Below are 19,641 nucleotides of genomic sequence, written 5' to 3'. Positions count from 1 at the left end.
CAAATGTGCCTATGACAGTGGCGTGCAGTGAATTTTCCTAGGGGAACAGTTAGGCCAAGTGATGGCAGCTTGGATTGGGGTGGGGCTGGGGAATTTCTCGCAAGTGATGTGACACTGTGACGTCCAACATGGGCATCACGCCTCCCGCTCTAAGCCAGGCAAAAGTTTCCCGGGCTTTGGGAAGGAGGTGCCAGGCTTTTATACTTAAATACTCTTATTTACTGGGAACATTTAGGGGACTAGCCTTGTCCCTCTAGTCCGCTGACCGCATGCCACTAGGTTAGGACCAGGAGCTTTGTAGCCCTAGTGGAATATATGCAGTGCTTTTTCCCCAGGGGTTACTCAGTGGCACTCAGTACCTGCACAGTTTCCCTTTTTCAAATGTTAAAAGCATGGCACTTACTGTAAGAACTTCATGGTGAATACTGGCACCTTATATTAAAAAGCACTGCATATGTGACTCCTCAAAACACACCTGTTTGGGCAAGCATTCCCTTGATCTTTTGATTACTGTTACACTGTTTTAAGAGGCTTTGTTTATTACACATTTTCATTGTGGATGCTCACCAGTTGTTGAAAATGGTGCCATCAATCCATTTCCAAGGCTCCTGGTCATTCATCCTTTGGAGACCAATCCAGTGGTCAGCAGGACCTTTGTATCGTCTCAAGAAGTTCTTAATAAAGAAAAGAAATGTGAATAAATTTTCAACCCTCACCCAAGTGAAGAATTAACTCTATTTGGGGCTGCAGACTGTGTTCTGTATCTTTCCACTCACCATCTCTTCTTGGGAGTCAATCACGACCAGAGAGGCATTGAAAGAGGCACAGTAATTCTGGCTATAAGTCCAGTTTCCTTCACTCTTTGAAAAATAGTAGCATTTCCTTTGGTAGCCAATCCAGCCATCTGGGCAGCACTCAGTTGGAATGGAAGGAGAAGGTAGGGTGGGTGGCAATACTGCGCTTCTCCCTAGAATGGTATCAGAAAGTTAGACAGATCACTATCCACAGTTTATCAATAGGCCTACCCAAAATAAAGGTCAGGCAATGTACTTCATGCATCAACATTTTATTTTTGTGCTGCCTTTCCCCAAAAGGAATCATGCTCAAAGCAGCTTGCAACAAAGAAAATGGGAACACGTCTCAAGCATCTAAATAACAATCACACAAAAATATAGTATAACAACAAAATTGCTAATATACCACACACAAAAACTGTGTGCAGGAGGTCTCCGGTCAACCCACATAATCTCCAGGTGGGGCTGGATAAGGGTGGGGAAATGAGGGTAGGAGGGAGGGCAGAAAGCCCAGTGCCCATCTCTGTCTACAAACTCAGGAGGTTGCAGGACATGGAGCAGTTTCTCTTGTGGCTCATCCATAGATACCGTAGTTGACCTCAATTGACCATCCATGAAATATACAGCCAGGGTCCAGTTGACTCTCCCCGAGATAGGCCTTAGATTAGAATTCTTTTTTACAATTTAAATCACTTAAATTGTGTGCGTATTGTGTGTATATATTGTTTGTGCATATTGGTCTATTATTACAGTACACCAAGTCGACCTTGACTGAATGTGGACCCCATCCACAACTGCTTTCAGGCTCCTTCAACTGAATACCTATAAAGCTATTCTAGCTGCTGAGGAGAAGAGATTTATGAGAACAGGTGGCCTGTAGAGAACCTGGCAGAAGCTACAGCAAAATAGCTCTTCACTTACCTGATACATCAATGCTGAGGACGATGATGATAAGGATCAGAATGACATTAACCACCAAGCTCGCAATTAGTACACTAAAAGGAAGTTTCTCTTTTCCTTTATTGCTCAGACCTGCAGAGGGAAATAAAGTGTTAATGTTTCCTTGGTTTCAGCAAGATGCCGGACAAGTCCTTGTGGAAACTCCAGAGTATTTGGGGGCCTCCAAGTCCATCAAGGCTTGGGTATTTCACCCACATTGAAGGTGTGAGTTCAAGGTTGCACCACATCAAGATGTCATACCACTCAACAGTCCTGATTTATGCAGGACACCCTGGAATTACAGAAACCAATCCTGATTGCATCCCAGAATGTCCCATTTTTTGGTCTGGTGCTCTAGTGCAGGTCAGCTCTGGACCAAAAAAGAAACGTCCTGATTTTTGTCAGCGGGATGTTGGAAGGGTATGAGATGAACCAAGTTCACCTGTGACATCATAAAGCTTGCTGCCTTCCCTCCACAAAATCAGCCTCTGCGCATGACTGGTGAGTCACCAGTTATGATTTTTTTTTAAAAGTATTTACATGCCACTATCTCCTAAACTATCAAGGTGCTTTAGAATAATATTTATACAATAAAACAGAAATCACCAGTACAAACAGTAAAAAAATTAATTTTGAAAAATCATTAAAATAACTAAGTAATCAACAACATTTTATACGGCTGCATAGGCTTGTTGGCATAAGAAAAGGTCTTAAAGAGATGTCTGGAAGTCAAAAGTGAAGGTGTCTGATGTATCTCTGCTGGAAGAGCCTTTCACAGCTTGAACCTCTAGCTGAGGTCACTTGGACTTCTGAGACATGGAGACAACCAGATGTGCTCCTGTGGATGATCTTAGTGATGAAGCTGGGATATAAGGGCTCAGGTGGCCCTTAATGTACCCTGGACCGAAGTTCTTCTGGGCTTTGTATATGTAGACCTTAAATCTGGCTTAGCAATATATGTGCATCCGCTGCAAACATTTTAGCAGAGGTGCCACACAGGGGCATAGGAAGAGGGGGGCGATGGGAGAGTGCCGCCCCCGGCAGTGTGATCCAAATCATCCCGGTGGGGTGCCATCGTGGCTGCCCCCCACCCCCAGAATGCGCGCTACGCCCCTTTGGGCGGCACGCCCTGCCCCTGGGACGCGCGCCAGCCCCGCCCCCGCCTGCTTTCCGTCCCCAGTGCTGGAGCATGAAGCTCCCCCACTGGTGCCACATGCTGTCTATCATCTGCTTCCATCAGAGTTCTAGGCATTCTGCAAATTCTGGAGCTTCACAGCTAGGCTGGAGGGCAGCCCCACATACAGCATTGTAGTAGTCCAGTTTCTATGTCAAAAAAGTGAGGACTTTAAGAGCAAAAGTTGAAGAAAGAACTGCAAGAACTGAATGGAATGTGATACAGTGATACATGTCAAATGCCATGTAGGCAATGCAGGAAGACAGAGGGCAGCACAACCCATTGTATGAATCATTAACGGTTAGCCAATGTATGTACGCATGTGCAAGGAGGGAAATTTGAAATGTAACTGTTTGTATACCGCAAGCTGAGCACTTGCTCTTTTAGAGTTATTGTGATCCCATCCAGAACAGGTAAGTAGCCTATCTCCTGGCAATGCAGCTGTTGTAACATCTGTCCTGCTACGATGGACACCCAGAAGTTATGCTTCTCAGTGTAAATTGCCTAATCGTGGCAGCCTTGTTAAATCCACTGGCTGCAAAGATTGTTACCAGAAAACAGTGCCAGTCAAGGGAGCTGCAGTGTCATATACTACTATATTATAACTGTGTACACAGGTCTTTGGAGCAGGGGTGACCTGCAGCCCCCCAGATATTGCTGGACTCTTAACCCCCATCAGGCCTAGCCAGGGCCATCTTAAGTATTTTTGGCGCCCTGGCGCAGTGGTGTGATGGTTCCCTCTGGCACCCCCGCCCCGCTGGGCCGGTGAGCGGGCGGGCGCAGCGCACAGCGCGGCTGCCAGAGGTGCAGCTCCGCGGCGGGTGGGCGGGCGCAGCTCCATGGCGGGTGGGCACTCTGGCACCCTGCGCCACCCAGCCTGGCCGTAGGGCCGGCCCTGGGCCTAGCCATCACTGCTAGTGGTCATAAGTAATAGGAATTGTAGTCCAACAACATCTAGCAGGTCACAGTTACCCAGTGCTGGATTTATGTGTAAGTTAAACAAGCTATAGCTTAGGGCCCCAATATCTTAAGCCCCCCCCCAAAAAAAATTAAAGGAAAAAAACCCCTGGATGTACATTTCCAAAATATAAGATAAAAACAAATAAAATAAAACCTACATACAGAAACAGTGTTTCGTGTTGTGTAGGCTCCTATGATGTAAGTAATGGGCCCCACCTGCTAGCCTGCTCCCTAAAATGTCACTGGTTTGCTCATTTCTATATCAATTACTTTGATGAAATACATATTTTGTTATGTGCAAATGGCTTTAGATACCTATTAGGTCCATAAATTACCATATAGCATATATTCAACACAAAAAACAGCAACAATTTTTTGTTGACAAAGGTCAGCTGGACATATAAAGGGTCCCACTACCTTCAGTAGCTTAGGGCCTCATCAAACCGAAATCCAGCCCTGCAGTTACCCATCCCTTTTAGAGCCTCTGAATTGCCCTCAAAACAGAAGTCGAAAGTTTTTGTTGCTGGCAGCATGTGACAGAAGGCAATCTCTGTCCTATGTAGAAACATAATGGGATATTTTGTTCATGTTGGATATTCTGTGTGTGTGAGAGAGAATCATTTGTTCCAGAAACAGAAAAGAACAGAGAAGAAGTTTCAAGAAGCAGCAGAAGGCTGAGATTCTTTTGTCTGTGCAAGGACGTTTTGTGTGGGAACTGTTCTTTGGATTTTAGTTTTAATTGTAAAACAAACCATTAAGGGAATACAGTTTGAGCTCTTGCACATTTCTGTATGACATAAGAGTTGGTTCCAACACATCACAGGTACCGGTAGGTCCATTAATGTGCAAAACAAAATGCGTTAAAATGAATTGTTCAACCAAACAACATTTTCCTGTGCTAGAAGAAGCTTTATTCATTCAATACAGGATAGTGAATTTTCAAGCTTGCCTCACCCAAATAAGTCAAAATAGCAGTTCTAGTTCACGGACCAGGATTAGCAGATGTACTAAGGTTGCTATATTATGTAATTACATGCTGAGGATGGAACAACTGACAGTTAAAGTGGTTCATCAGCAATATGCAGCTCTGAGTGTCTGCTTTCAGCAGATAATTTTTTTTCAGTTAATGCCGTCTCACCATCATGCAAACATGCCAACACTTGATTGGTCAGATTGGGTTCATGGAAGAAAGAGCAACCAATATGTTTCGAAAGATATGTTCTGAAATAATGTTGCATAACGCAAAGTTGTCCATGGAGTTTTCTTGGCAGGGATACTGGAGTGGCTTGCCAGTTCCTTCTCCAGGTGGATCACGTTTAGTCAAAACTCTCCACTATGACCTGTCCATCTTGGGTGGCCCTGCATGGCATAGCTCATAGCTTCTCTGAGTTATTCAAGCCCCTTCGCCACGACAAGGCATTGATCCATGAAGGGGATTGATCCATGTATATTGATCAATATTGATCAAGGCATTGATCCATGTATATTGTCTCCCTGCTTATTTAACTTATATGCAGAATTCATCATGCGAAAGGCTGGACTAGATGAATCCCAAGCCGGAATTAAGATTGCTGGAAGAAATATCAACAACCTCAGATATGCAGATGACACAACCTTGATGGCAGAAAGTGAGGAGGAATTAAAGAACCTTTTAATGAGGGTGAAAGAGGAGAGCGCAAAATATGGTCTGAAGCTCAACATCAAAAAAACCAAGATCATGGCCACTGGTCCCATCACTTCCTGGCAAATAGAAGGGGAAGAAATGGAGGCAGTGAGAGATTTTACTTTCTTGGGCTCCTTGATCACTGCAGATGGTGACAGCAGTCACGAAATTAAAAGACGCCTGCTTCTTGGGAGAAAAGCAATGACAAGCTTAGACAGCATCTTAAAAAGCAGAGACATCACCTTGCCGACAAAGGTCCGTATAGTTAAAGCTATGGTTTTCCCAGTAGTGATGTATGGAAGTGAGAGCTGGACCATAAAGAAGGCTGATCGCCGAAGAATTGATGCTTTTGAATTATGGTGCTGGAGGAGACTCTTGAGAGTCCCATGGACTGCAAGAAGATCAAATCTATCCATTCTTAAGGAAATCAGCCCTGAGTGCTCCCTGGAAGGACAGATCGTGAAGCTGAGGCTCCAATACTTTGGCCACCTCATGAGAAGAGAAGAATCCTTGGGAAAGACCCTGATGTTGGGAAAGATTGAGGGCACTACCCTGTTTCTCATATTTTAAGGCATCCCCATAAAATAAGCCATAGCAGGATTTTTAAGCATTCAAGGAATATAAGCCATACCCCGAAAATAAGACATAGTGATAGGAGCAGCAGCAATGCCGGCCGCGGCAGGAGGAGGAGGAAAAAAATAAGACATCCCTTGAAAATAAGCCATAGTGGGTTTTTTTAAGGAAAAAATAAATATAAGACGTGTCTTATAATATGAGAAACACGGTAGGAGAAGGGGACGACAGAGGACAAAATGGTTGGACAGTGTTCTCGAAGCTACGAACATGAGTTTGACCAAACTGGGAGGCAGTGCAAGACAGGAGTGCCTGGCGTGCTATGGTCCATGGGGTCACGAAGAGTCGGACACGACTAAACGACTAAACAACAACAACAACGCAAAGTTGTGAAGTCAGTCGAGCAGGGGTTCTCTGCCAGGGGATTTGCACAGTATCGTTGGTTTCTCGATTTGCTGAGAATTTTTTATATATATATATATATATATATATTTTAAAAAGTATAAATCACCCACTCAAATATACAGGTAAATGTCAGTATGTACTCTACTGTAATGTATACCATTCAACCCAATCAGATGGGCATCATATAACAACCACCACCACAACAACAACATCATCAACAACAACAACATGCTGTGGACCATACGCCTGCATTTGCAGATTTCTGGTCTCTTCGCTTATCAGTCTGTGTGCAGCAGGAATGGGGACCATGTGGTCCTCCAGATGTTTTTGGTCTACATTGGCCAAGCTGGCAGGGAGTGATGGGAGGGAGTTGGAATCCAGCAACATCTGGTAAGCCACAAGCTCTCCATTCTTGGTGTACATAGAAGATGAACTGGAAGACCAGCCAGGAACCTCTCTCCTCAAGGACAGCCTCACCACCTTATCCTTATGCATGCCTGTGTAAGGATTGTTCCATCTGAGGGAGGAACTAAGAAGAGCCTGAGAAGCCTTCCTCAATTTTCACACAAGTGTCTATGTACCCATCCTTTTCCAATGGCTTTTAATTGCCTGAACAAATTAAGAGTCTCCAGGAATTTGATTAGTTGGCCTGCATTCTGCAGCTCTCATCCCAGCAGCAAATCCATAACTCATACCTTTCTCATTAGAACTCACTTACCATATGGGAAATGGCTCAGTTTCTGAGAGAAGACTCCTCTTGCTTGTTTCGTGCTTCCATTATGTATGAATCCACAACTTCCCCCATTCTCTGCTGCATGTGGATTCATAGCGAGTTTTTGCTCTGTGATTTCAATTTCAGAGAAACCCATCTTTTCTTTCTCCCAGGAGGATTCACAGACCTCACAGTAAATGCTACCCAGCTCTAGTTACACTGAGTTTTGCAATTTCTTGATATATGTTCAAAGCAGATCACTGGATTACAGATTCAAGCACAGTTTGGCTAGGTGATGTGGTGAGAAAATACCCTTTTTAAATACCACTTAATTGTGTGCTTTAATCGGATACTTTGTCCAGCCAAGCTGTACTTAATATGTTTTTCACTTCCCTGTATTGTCTTTGTGACTCCTTTTATTCCCAATGAAACGAAAGCCTCTTCAGTGTCTGAAGCGTCAATTCTGTGCTTTTGCCAGAAAAAAATTCATCACAGCATCAGTTTTTGCCATAGCATCAATGTCCTAAAATTCCTCTGTGGAGACAAAATTACAGAGCAGAGAAATGAATTATCTCTTCTTGAAGTCTTTAAAAGGTGCAGTTTTGCTTCCATACTAGTATAGTCTCCCCCCCCCCAAAAAAAGCCCTAATGGTGGTTTTACATATACTAATTTATAGAGCTGGAAAATTCATTTATGAAATATTGCTTCTTTTTGTCTAAAAGATTACAGTAATGTTTCTACATCTACTTGATGAAATGGAAAGCATTGAGAAAAGTGAAAGGGAGGAGCCCTTGAGATAGCTGAAGATGGCTATTGTATTATTTCCCCCCCCCCCAGTCTCCTCCTACCCAGCTTCTCCTCCTCATAAGCTTGGTTTCCAAGCCTTATGAGGAAATGTTGCTCTCCTCTGCACACGTTCCAGTTTGTCAACATCCTCCTTAAATTGCAATGTCCGGCAATGCAATGTAACAGTTGGTTACTTGGAGTCATTATTTCAGTCACAAGAGGAAAACCTGTTTTCCCCTTTTCCCCTTCCTTTGCAATCTGACCATTTCAGCTCTTTGGGATTGAGGGTTGGGAAATTCTACACTTTCCAGCCTATCTGGTTGCCTAGCATCTATGCCACCTTCTTAGAAACTAACTGTGCTTTCTCTGTCTCAGTAAACTCTTGGTAGGAAAGGGGGTGGGTGGGTCTGCTTCCTCCTGCAGACTGTCAAGAGTCAGAGCCTGTCTTTCTTCCATCTCCTTTGTAGCTTGACTCCGCCACACTCCTGACCCATACTTAAGGGGCCATGACCAAGATTTTAGCCCTTGCTGGATCTAGGAATCAGCAGGGTCTCAGGCATGCAGGCTAACCCCCCCCCCCAATTTCCTCCGCTAAACTTGGGAAACTACTATGCAAATATAGGACTGCCCCACTGGCCTGACATTGAGAAAAAGTGAAAGAGAGCAGCCTCTGAGATATTTGAAGGGGGCTATCATATTCTCCCCTCAGTCTCCTCTTTCCCAGGCTAAACATACCCAGCTCCTCCTCCTCATAAAGCTTGGTTTCCAAGCCTTATGAGGAAAGGTCTCTCTCCTCTGTACACGTTCCAGCTTGTCAACATCCTCCTGAAATGGTGGTGCCCAGAAATGGACACGGTACTCCAGGTGAGGTCTGACCCACTTTAATAAATGTGTCTGGCAAAAAACCCTCTGAATGGACCTGCCTAAAATTTGGCAAGCTTAATCCAGAGAGGCTCATATTTCTGCAAATTTCTCCCACTTTTCTCTGAAGCCTGAACAACAGTATAGCCATTTTTAGATTCCCTATTACAGGGATGTCCAAGAAGTCGATTACGATCTACTGGTAGATCCCTGGGAGGTTTTGGTATATCGCAGTTGATCGCTGGGTCCCTTTCCTCAGCGTTGGTAAAATATAATCCGGCTCCTGCTCCATGGCCCACCCTCCATTGTTGCATGATGTGCAGAACGGAATACAGTACGGAGTACTCCCTAGAGCTTATGCTTTGCTTGAAGTCTCAAAGTTTGGGGCTGTCCTGCTCCCTAAAAAAAAGCTCAACAACTTTGACCTGAACCCCCCCAAAAGGGGGCATATCACTGCCAGTTTTAAATTATGTGAGTTGATCGCAGTCTCTTGGGAGTTTGCCACCCCTGCCCTATTATATTGAATGAGGGGGTGAGAACTTTGGGTTGTATTCCTAGCAGTGTTAGGAGAATGTTCTGACAGCACAAGGAACATTCTCCCCCACCTCCCTCATGCCCCCCAAATGTAGTCTAGGGGTTTCCCCAAACAAACAAAGCAGTCCTATTATTTTAGAAATGTTTTCTTCTGCCCTCAGTTCTTCCTCCTCCTCCTCCTTTCCCCACTCTCCCTCTCCCCATCTCACCCTCTCACCCTTCCTCCTCTCCTTCTCTTTCCCCCAATCTACCTCCCCATCTCACCCTCTCCCTTTCCTCCCCCTCCCAATATTTCTCCCTCCCCCAATACATCTGAAGGCAGCCCTGTTCAGGGAGGCTTTTAATGTTTAGTAGATTATTGTGTTTTATTCTTCTGTTGGAAGCCGCCCAGAGTGGCTAAGGAGACCCGGCCAGATGGGCGGGGTATAAATAATATATTATTATTATTATTATTATTATTATTATTATTATTATTATTATTATAGAATTCTTTTTACCTTCTGGCAGAATCAATCTAGCAGCTATGTTCTGCAGTGCAGGAATAAATATCTGCTGCTGACCAAGCCCACAAGAAGCAAAACAGAAAGAGTTTTCAAAGCGATTGGTTCCTGCTATTTATCTCCTCTTCCCCCCTCCCCCACTTCCTCGTTATCGCCTGTGAAACCCAAGTCAACAGTTTCTGACTCCAGCTCCTCCCAGCCTTTAATCTAATGTCACCTCCTCCCAGCCTGACTCTAGAGATGGTTTCAATTGCATAAGCTCTTCTGCCTTGCTTCAGAGAACAGTGCAACCCTCTCAGAGGCTGAAGGCATTCTTGGGCACCAAGTGTAAAAGAATTATTTAAAATCAACCCCACATACAATCGACTATATGTTGGCTGATAGCGAATTGCTAACAAAAATAGTTCACAGACTGGGGACCATTTCCCTTTGCACCTGCAGGTGTCTCTTAAAAACGAGTCACCCTTCCAGAGAACAGTATACCCTGCACAGGGCCGCCTTAAGCTTATCTGGCGCCGTGGGGCAAGAATCCCTCCGGCACCCCCCACCCACCCCCACATTTCCCTCTGGGCAGGCAGGAGCTGGAGGGCAGCTCCTCCGGCGGGAAGGAAGCTCCGGACACGGCACGGCACGGCATGGTGGAGGTGGGCAGGGCGGTGAGGGCAGGGCTGTGGGCAGGGTTGGAGGGTGGTTCCTCTGGCAGGGAGGCAGCTCTGGGCGCGGCGCGGCATGGCGGAGGCAGACAAGGGTGGCGAGCTGATGCCAGGAGGCGCCACACCATGCCCAGCCTCCGCCTCTTCCCTGGTGCCCTCCAGAACTTGGTGCCATGGTTCCCCGCGCCACTAGCCTCTATGGTTAAGACACCCCTGACCTTGCAGAGATCATTGCTTTAGAGCGACCAGGCTGCTAAGTCAAATGGACCCCCGTACTTGACTCCAAACTGAAGGAGATTCTAACCTCTGAAAAACTCCATACAATTTTAATAGGTTCTGGGAATAATCCTAGGCTTGAGGACCCAATTTCTGATTATGAGAGCCTGCTCCAACAATTAAAACCCCATCTTTTTAATACCACAGAGAAAAGGCCAACCAAAGCAATAACATCAAATAAACCCTGGCTCGATCACACCTGTTTTGAGGCCAAGAGAGCCCTGCAAAATGCCCACAAAGCCGCCCTGACAGCCGAAAATTCTGTCAGACAGCAAGCCTACCTTGCTGTCCGTGCCCTAAAAAAAGAATACAAAGACCCAATAATCCACCAAAAGAACGCCTATCCCAGAAAATGTTGGTTGGATTAAATTAGGGTGGCAAAAGCAAAAGATCTGCGACCAGTTCCAGTCAGGCTGGCAGATAGCAGTCCTGAACACCCTTCAGAAACTGGGTTTTGCCTCTCAAGCTCTTCTAAGTCTGGGGTTGGGCCAAGCAAAAGCTACGGTTAGGCAAAGAATCATAGATACCGAGAGACAACAGGACTGCTCAAGGTGCCCCGACTATAAAATTAGAGAAATCAAGAGAGAGATAGCCGTACCGGCAGCATATGTCTTCTTTCTCGTATCCAAAAATGCAAGAAGGGTTTTTACACTTGCCAGAAGCTCGGCTCTGCCCTCGCCGGTCCTGGAAGGATCCTTTAAAAAAGTCCTATATGCTCAGAGATTGTTCATTGGGGGATATACCGGTAGCAAGCCCAGAGCACTTATTTTTTAGATGTCCCTTTTATGAAGAGGCACGTAGTGAGACCATTGATCCCCTGCTGGTGAGGCTTGCTGACCTCTCGGAAAAGCAAAAATTTGACCTTTTCCTGTTAGGCAAAGATAATAAGATGACTCGGATGGTCACCAGATTCTGTGTACAGATCTCTAGGCACAGATCACCCCCCGATTCAAACTAGCTCGTTAAGAAAACCCCCAAACTCGGTTCCATGGGTGATTCTGGGTCATTTCTCTGCAGTAGCTTATCTTAAAGTTTTTAAGTGTCTATACACTTATCACATTTATAAATTTTAAATTTACTATTGTTCAATGTTTTAAATGTTTGTTTGCCTTCTGGGATTGTACCCCCTAGTGTGTTTTATAAGCTGGTCTCCGACTGTAATAAATTATCTATCTAACTCCACAAACAAAGGGCAGAATGTCCCAAATGGGAATGTGGTCACCCTCAATGTGCAGAAGGAGAAACAGCTGCTGAAGTCCTGGTGCCAGTTGGCAACTTGGCTATTGCTGAGTTGGAGACTAACAAAATAACAGGCTTGCTTGAAGCAAAGTAGGTATTATAGTACAGTAAAAGAAAATTTAAAGTGTTACAGTGGCAGGAAAATGCCTGTGGAAAGTTGAAAAGAGCATTGGTTTCTATAATTTTATGGAGCCTCTTGAGGGAGGAATGCAAAAGACAATGAGATTTAAAAAGTAATGAAAGATCTTGATATTTTGGAGGCAGCTGCGACAGACCCCTCCTCTGACTCTCAGATTCCCCCTGTTGCTTTTTATTTCTCTGTGTCGAAGAGCAGGACTCTCTTAAACTCCCACCCCACCAGTACTTCGAGGTCCGCCTAAAATAGCAATCTTCCCTTCCACTTAAGGTCTTTTAACAACAAGGGTACACCTATCCAGCTACCGTGGCCAGTTACAGGCTTCGCTCTGAGTTACTAGGAATAAAGCTCCTTTTTGCCTTCAGTCCAGGGCTTCTCTCATTTAGGGTCCCACCCTGTTACTGTTACCTCAGCACACAGGGCAACAATGTGGCACTCCTGAGCTTCTCGTCCCTTCACCCCTCTTTCGTGTAACTCGAGGACCTGACTTATCACCCTGTAAGTCCTAGTGTCCCTTTCTTCAAGTTCATCACCTTTTGAGCCCGCCCGCCTTGCTGGATCAAACAGTCGACGACATTTCTTTGCACAACAAGAACAAGATTTCAGTATTGCTTTTGTTTACAATATCATATCTTCATTCACTGGAATAAGAGTAATTCCAACTCAAATCTCTTCTAGTCACCACTGTATCCTGGCCCCACACCTTCTAACTTCCAGTCACCAGTCTCTCCCGTCCTCTTCTCCTGACCAACGGCTGCTCCCTCCTTTTAAAGTGCGGAATGTCCCGCCTTTCAGCAGCCAACTGTCACTCTAACGGAGTGAGTGTAACTTAACTCTTAACACCCTGGAGCTATTCCCAAGCCCTTAAACTAAGCCCAATCCGTCACAGCAGCCAATGCAAGGTCTCACAAAAGATGGCAAGCGTTTAGGTGCCCAAAATCTGTTTCATAAAAAATGGTTAAATAGCAGAATGCAGCAAGAATTCATTATTTTTTGAAAGTAACAAACCTAACCTACTCATTTACAGGAGAGTCCCTGTTTCTGCCTCCTGTAACCTGGGAAACATACAATTCATACAACAAAGACCACCACTGCCAACCACAAATGAACAATCACACCCTAGGCCAACCCCAACCTCTCTCACCACCAAAGGAACACAAGCAAACAACAGAAAACCTGCACAAGCAACACTGACAACAAACCCTACATATATTAAGTAAAATAGAAGCATTGTCACCCGACACACACACCCCACCTTCCCTCCATCCACCTCTTTCCCCCTTTTTTCTTCCCAATGTCTCAACAAACGAAACTGATTTGTAAAAATGATACATGGAAAAAATACGAGAGAGAGACATTGCACATACTTTGTAAATCAAGAAACCTTTAATAAAAAAAACATTAAAAGAAATTGATAAAAAAACAAACCACAACCCTAATTTAAAACACACAAAAGGAAAAACACTAAAGCAGGTTATAGTTACCCCAACTTTCTAAGCGACTGGTAGGCTTATCTACACAAGAATGTTCTTAGCTGGCGCCAAACTTGTTTATTCAGACCTGTTGTCAGCAGCTGCAACCGATTGTCTGGAACTGCAGTTAGTCGGTTTGAAACCAACAGGGCAGGGCAGAACTAAAATGGCTGGTAGTTCCTTCCTTGCCTCTCCTTTCATTGGTCCTTTTGCCTTCCCCTGTGGCTTGGCACAAAGACTGTTATTTTAAAAAAATGGTTAGTTTCTCTAGTAGGGCTGTTTCCCATACAACTCCAAGCCCACTCCTGATAGGTCCCTCCAACAAAGACTGTTATTTTATAATAATAAAAAAATCTCTTTACTTGCAGCAAGCCAGATATTTGATCTGGGAAGGAACAGTTCCTTGCCAAAATCAGATATGAAAATGAGAGAGTTTCAGAAAACAAAACAAAAAGCAAGCAAGCAAACATCCAACCCCACCTACAGAACACACACACACTTATGTTACAGAAAACTCTGAATTTCTGTTTAAACATTTTAGTATTGTTGCAGGCTGCCCCAATCTCTGAGCGGAATGGGATTCTAAGGGGTCCAGGCGCTTACCCAGAATTCAGTTTCTTCTGAATGAGGAACAGTGGAGACTCTGGTGTCTTTATGATATCTCGTTTATTTACACGGATATACAACCTGAGCCAATGATGGAGGGGCTCCCATCATTAACACCCCAAGAAGGACCTGCTTCTCCCACAGCCACTGCAACCCCAGAGTCGTCCACGACTGGACCTAACGGTCAGGGGTCCCTTTACCTTTACTATGCAAATACTGTGCAAACAAAGTTGTTGACAGAAAGGGCGAGAGTCCACAGTATGATAACATTTCACCCTGAACCACCCACTGGTGTGGATGGAAAACATTGGTATACCTATGAATTGTTTTGACCAAAAAGAGAAATCTACATCTGCAGCAGATCACCCCCATTTGGAAGCACCCATCTTCATTGGTCTGCACATTCAACCCAAAACTGGGAATCTTTACAGCTGACATCATGAGTGTAATATTAATCATATATTTACTTTTACACATAAAGCAAAAGAGGACAATGGAGGCTAGTGAAGAACAATTATCTGCCATTTTTCTGCCATCCCCTCCCCACCCATTTGCACCTGTGCAGAGCAAGGTTCTTTCTAGGGCTGGGCGATGGAACACTTTGGTGAGGCAGCTGCATGCAGGACAGGCTGTTTTCTCTCCTAGAGGTCCCTGCACCCCCTTTGGCAAATGGATCTCCTCTATGCACATCAAACTGTTCTTTAAGCTATACTGTGATAGACTATGATGAGTGGAGGGAACTGGGCAATGTTCTCTGGAACAGTATCTGAGCAACAATCAATCAGAAAAGCCACACCAGATTGGAGGAAGCGGACAAAGTCCTCTATTCCCCTCACAGTCTGAAGGTGAGCTGACAAGGTTGAACATTATGAGAACATGGAAGATGGTAAAAGTTAAACATTGACATGCTCTGTGCAGTGGTGCAATAAGGAGATTATTGCCTTTGGACTTGAAGGTCTTAATGGGACACCAACTCTTATTTTATTTTTCATTTTTCTATTAAAAATACTTTATTGAAAATTTAAATTAAATTAAAACAAACAAATCAATCAAGCAAATTAAACAAATCAAAACAAAACATACCTAACAAAGCATACAAATCAAAATTATACACATAAACATACAATCAAATAAACATAATCAACAAATTCCTCATTATCAATTCGTATAGGCAATACTCTAACTAACTTATCTCTAAGTTGTTGATTCTCTTAACCTATTTTTATATAAAGCTAATAAATCAAATTAAATCACTCTACACACATCAATATTACTCATCTCCAATCACTAGGCTTCCACTTGTCGTCCTCTTGGATTATTAGAATATTTTTCCTTTACTGCTTTCCAATATCTCTTATCCCTATATTCTGCACTTTATTTCACATATTGCTCCTATATTATGATATTTTTCAGTACGGAATGTTAGAAATAGATCCAAGACTTCAATGTGGGGCATTGTTTTCTCATATATTCACCAAATTTTTTTCATCTTTGGTAAAAATTGTGGTTGCTGCGTCCTCTAATTGAATCTGTTAATTTAGCCACTCTTTAGCTAAAATTTAGCTAAAAACCTTCTCTTGCCACTCTTTGATTTTTGGTACCTCTTGCTTCTTCCAATATGTTGCAATCAATATTCTTGCAGCAACAGTTGCATAAAAAATAATTTCTCATCCTGATTCCATCATCCATTATCCCCAATAAGAAGGATTCAGGATTTTTCTTTATATTATATTTCAGAATTTTTTTAATTTCTTCAAAAACCTGATTCCATTTTTTTTAATTTCCCCACAATGCCACCACATATGCATGAATGTCCCCTCCTCTTTCCGACATTTCCAGCAAAAAATATCTTTCATTTTGTACATTTTATGTATTTTAATCGGTGTTATATACCATTTGTAGAACATTTTGATCATATTTTCTCTAATCCCTTCTGTCTCCGTGAATTTCCAAGATTCCTTCCATAATTTTTCCCATTGTTTTAATTGTATAGTTTCCCCCAAATCAATTGCCCACTTGACCATCATCTCCTTTACCATTTCGTCTTTTACCTCCCATTCAAGCAAAAGATTATACATGTTGGAAATAATTTTACTGTTGTTTTGTACTAAATGTGTTTCCAATAAAGAGGGTTCATCTAGAAAACATTTTTGTATTTTGTCTTTATTAAATTTACTACTTATTTGATGATATTGGATCCAGCCTGTGAAATTGTGTTTTATATCATTATATTCCTTTATTCTAAACTTCCCTTCTTTTTGTTCTATTAAATATTTATACTTCCCCCATTTCCCATCTGAATTCACCTTTTTCACTCTCATAATTTCAATAGGGGACAGCCATTTGGGCTTTTTTTTTGTTCCAGTAGTCTTTTGTGCTTTCCCCATATTTCTAAAAGAGATTTTTTAAATAATATGATTATTGAACCCTTTGTGCACCTTTACTTTATCTTCCTCCAGGTAGGCTTGCCAGCCAAATTTATTTCCGTAACCCTCCAGATCCAACAATTTGTGATTTTCTAACGTAACCCACACCTTCAACCATAAGAAACCTGCAGCGTCATGGTACAAATTCAAATCAGGCAGTGCCAAGCCTCCCCTGTTTTTTATATCGATTAATAATTTATATTTAATCCTTGCAGGTTTATAATTCCATATAAATTTTGTGATATCTTTTTTTCATTGCTTGAAAATACCAGTTCCTGATCCTAATATTGGTAGCATCTGAAATAAAAAGAACATTTTAGGGAGAACATTCATTTTAATAGTTGCAATTCTCCCTAGTACAGTAGTGATAATTTTAGCCTATTCCAAATATCTAGATCCTTCTTTATTTCTTTCCACATTTTTATATAATCGTCCTTAAATAATTTGTATTATTTGTGATCCAAATTCCTAAATATTTCATTTTATTTACCACTTTTAACCCTACCTCCTTCTGACACCAAGTATGCGGCTTGGGCCCCTTGTACCTACGGGACCGCTTCTCCTGGTATGCCCCGCGGAGGACCTTAAGGTCCACAAACAACAATATTCTGGAGATCCCGAGCCATAAGGTGGCTAGATTGGCCTCAACTAGAGCCAGGGCCTTTTCAGTATTGGCCCCAACTTGGTGGAACGCTCTTTCCCAGGAGACCAGGGCCCTGCAGGATTTGTCATCTTTCTGCAGGGCCTGGATTGGATTCAGTTGGGTTGGATTCAGTCTGACCCCTGTGTTTTCCTCCCTCATGGCTTGGATTTATGGACTACTTGAAATGAGGCTGCATTTTAAATTTTAATACTGTATTTTAATCTGTATTTTAATTAATTGTTTTTATGTTTTATTGTAATTTTGTTGGTGAGAGCCACCCTGAGCCCGGTTTTGACTGGGGTAGGCGGGGTATAAATAATTTATTATTATTATTATTATTATTATTATTATTATTATTATTAAATGACAATGTGTACTAACTACAGTGGTACCTCTGGTTAAGAACTTAATTCGTTCTGGAGGACCGTTCCTAACCTGAAACAGTTATTAACCTGAGGTACCACTTTAGCTAATGGGGCCTCCTGCTGCCGCCGGGACGCAATTTCTGTTCTCATCCTGAGGCAAAGTTCTTAACCTGAGGTACTACTTCCAGGTTAGCGGAGTCTGTAAATCTGAAGCGTTTGTAACCAGAGGTACCACTGTACTGCTTCCCGACCTTCGGTTCTTCAACCCTGTGACTTCCTGCTGCTTGACCCGCAGCCCCACGCCACCTGGACTCCCGTTCCTGCTTCCACTCTGCCATCTTGCCTCTGGTCCTGACGTCCTGAGTCGGGACTGCTACCTCCTGCCAACCAGACCGTGACAGAAAGCTCATACCAATGACAAACTTAGCTGGTCTCTAAGGTGCTGCTGGAAGGAATTATTATATTTTGTTTCTACTCTCTTATCACTTCTGCTTCTGCTCATTCTGCTTGACTTCTGCCCCAACATGGAACAAACAGCCTAAAGTTCAGTTTGGTCAGGAGCCTGAAAAAGCTGTTTTGAACTCATTAATCTTAGCAAATATAAATATGACCAGTAAACATCAAGCTTTTAACCCAAGGTACACTTTAAGTCAATACAAAACGCTACAGTTTTTCCATGCAGGAAACTCTCCAGGACCCTCATAAGAATACATTGCAGTGTTTTTGCTTGAGTAGCACCTGAGTACAGTAGTTATTCCGGCTCAGCACTGCCCTGAAGAGGTGAAACACAGTGGGTAGAATTTGGTATGTGTCAAGGTGATCATTTCATCAGCACAAACATTTTCAGATGGATCCCCCCCAATATGGAAATATCTTCTCCTCTCTCCTCCCCCATGCACAATGTTCCAGGTGTTCTCTTGACTCTCCAGAGCTGATTTGGAGGGGAGGCATGGGGTACATGCGGAAGGAAAATGCCTATTTTTAAAAGAAGGGACATAAGTCCCTTCCCTTGCTCCTCAAATTGGTTGAGGAAAGTTGAAAAGAGCATTAGTTAAAAGTAATGAAAGATCTTGATATTTTGGACGCAGCCGATGCAAGTCTCACAAAAGATGGCGAGTGTTTAGGTGCCCAAAATCTGCTCCATAAAAAATGGCTAAGTAGCAGAATGCAGTAAGAATTCATTTTTTTTTAAAAAAGTAACAAACCTAACCTACTCATTTACAGGAGAGTCTCTGCCTTCCCCAACCTGGGAATCGTAATTCATACACAACCCTAATTTAAAACATACAAAAGTAAAAATATTAAAGCAGATTATAATTACCTGAACTTTCTAAGCAACTGGTAGGCTTATGTACACAATAATGTTTTTAGCTGGCACCAAACCTATTTATACAGACCTATTGTCAGCAGCTGCTGTTAAACCCGATTTTCTCGAACTGCTTTTAGCTGGTTTGAAGGCAACAGGGCAAGTCAGAACTAAAAGGAGTTCTCCCCACCCACAAAGGGAACTGGCCCTACAGCAATCAGTCATCTATTTACCTCACAGTCTGAAGGTGAGCTGATGAGGTTGAACATTAACAATAACAGTGGTGCAATTAGGAGCATAGCTGCCAAGTTATCCCTTTTTTACAGGGATTTTCCCTTATGCTGAATAGGCTTCCTCGCGAGAAAAGCGAAAACTTGGCAGCTATGATTAGGAGATTAGGAGAAGGTCGAACAGTTAGGAGAAGGTCGAACAGTGGTGCAATTAGGAGATTATTGCCTTTGGACTTGAAGGTCTTAATGGGACACCTACTCTTAAATGGCAATGTGTACTAACTACTATCTTATCACAGGTAGCAGGGCCCTGGCGCCCCGCACCACCAGGGGCGCACCTAGAGCCGGCCCTGACAGGTAGGTAGAAGTGTGCATGCACACGAAAGT

The 19,641-nt window shown here is 43.2% G+C and overlaps 1 protein-coding gene across 8 annotated transcripts in view; it reads right to left on the bottom strand.

Moving 5' to 3' along the window:
• LOC118081057 (C-type lectin domain family 2 member B) overlaps window positions 1–19,641 on the bottom strand; it is a 74,173-nt gene that overhangs the window by 2,938 nt on the left and 51,594 nt on the right. Inside the window, exons 1-5 of one of the 8 annotated variants that reach the window (XM_088663407.1) lie at window positions 19,116–19,223; window positions 7,227–7,754; window positions 1,716–1,826; window positions 777–967; window positions 568–674 (exon numbers count right to left, since the gene is read on the bottom strand). In XM_088663407.1, coding sequence (XP_088519533.1) covers window positions 568–674; window positions 777–967; window positions 1,716–1,826; window positions 7,227–7,377 — 560 coding nt within the window. In that variant the 5' untranslated portion in view covers window positions 7,378–7,754; window positions 19,116–19,223. Of the gene's footprint in view, window positions 1–567; window positions 675–776; window positions 968–1,715; window positions 1,827–7,226; window positions 7,755–9,899; window positions 10,373–12,739; window positions 13,420–13,690; window positions 16,712–19,115; window positions 19,224–19,641 lie in introns of those variants that run through there. The other 7 variants (XM_088663404.1, XM_088663409.1, XM_088663406.1 and 4 more) reach the window with 7 other exon arrangements.

This window comes from Zootoca vivipara, chromosome 2 (assembly GCF_965207765.1).
Source record: "Zootoca vivipara chromosome 2, rZooViv2.hap1.1, whole genome shotgun sequence".
NCBI classification, from domain to species: Eukaryota; Metazoa; Chordata; class Lepidosauria; order Squamata; family Lacertidae; genus Zootoca; species Zootoca vivipara.
The sequence above is the reverse complement of the archived record's forward strand: the minus strand, read 5'-3'. Positions and strand labels throughout refer to the sequence as shown.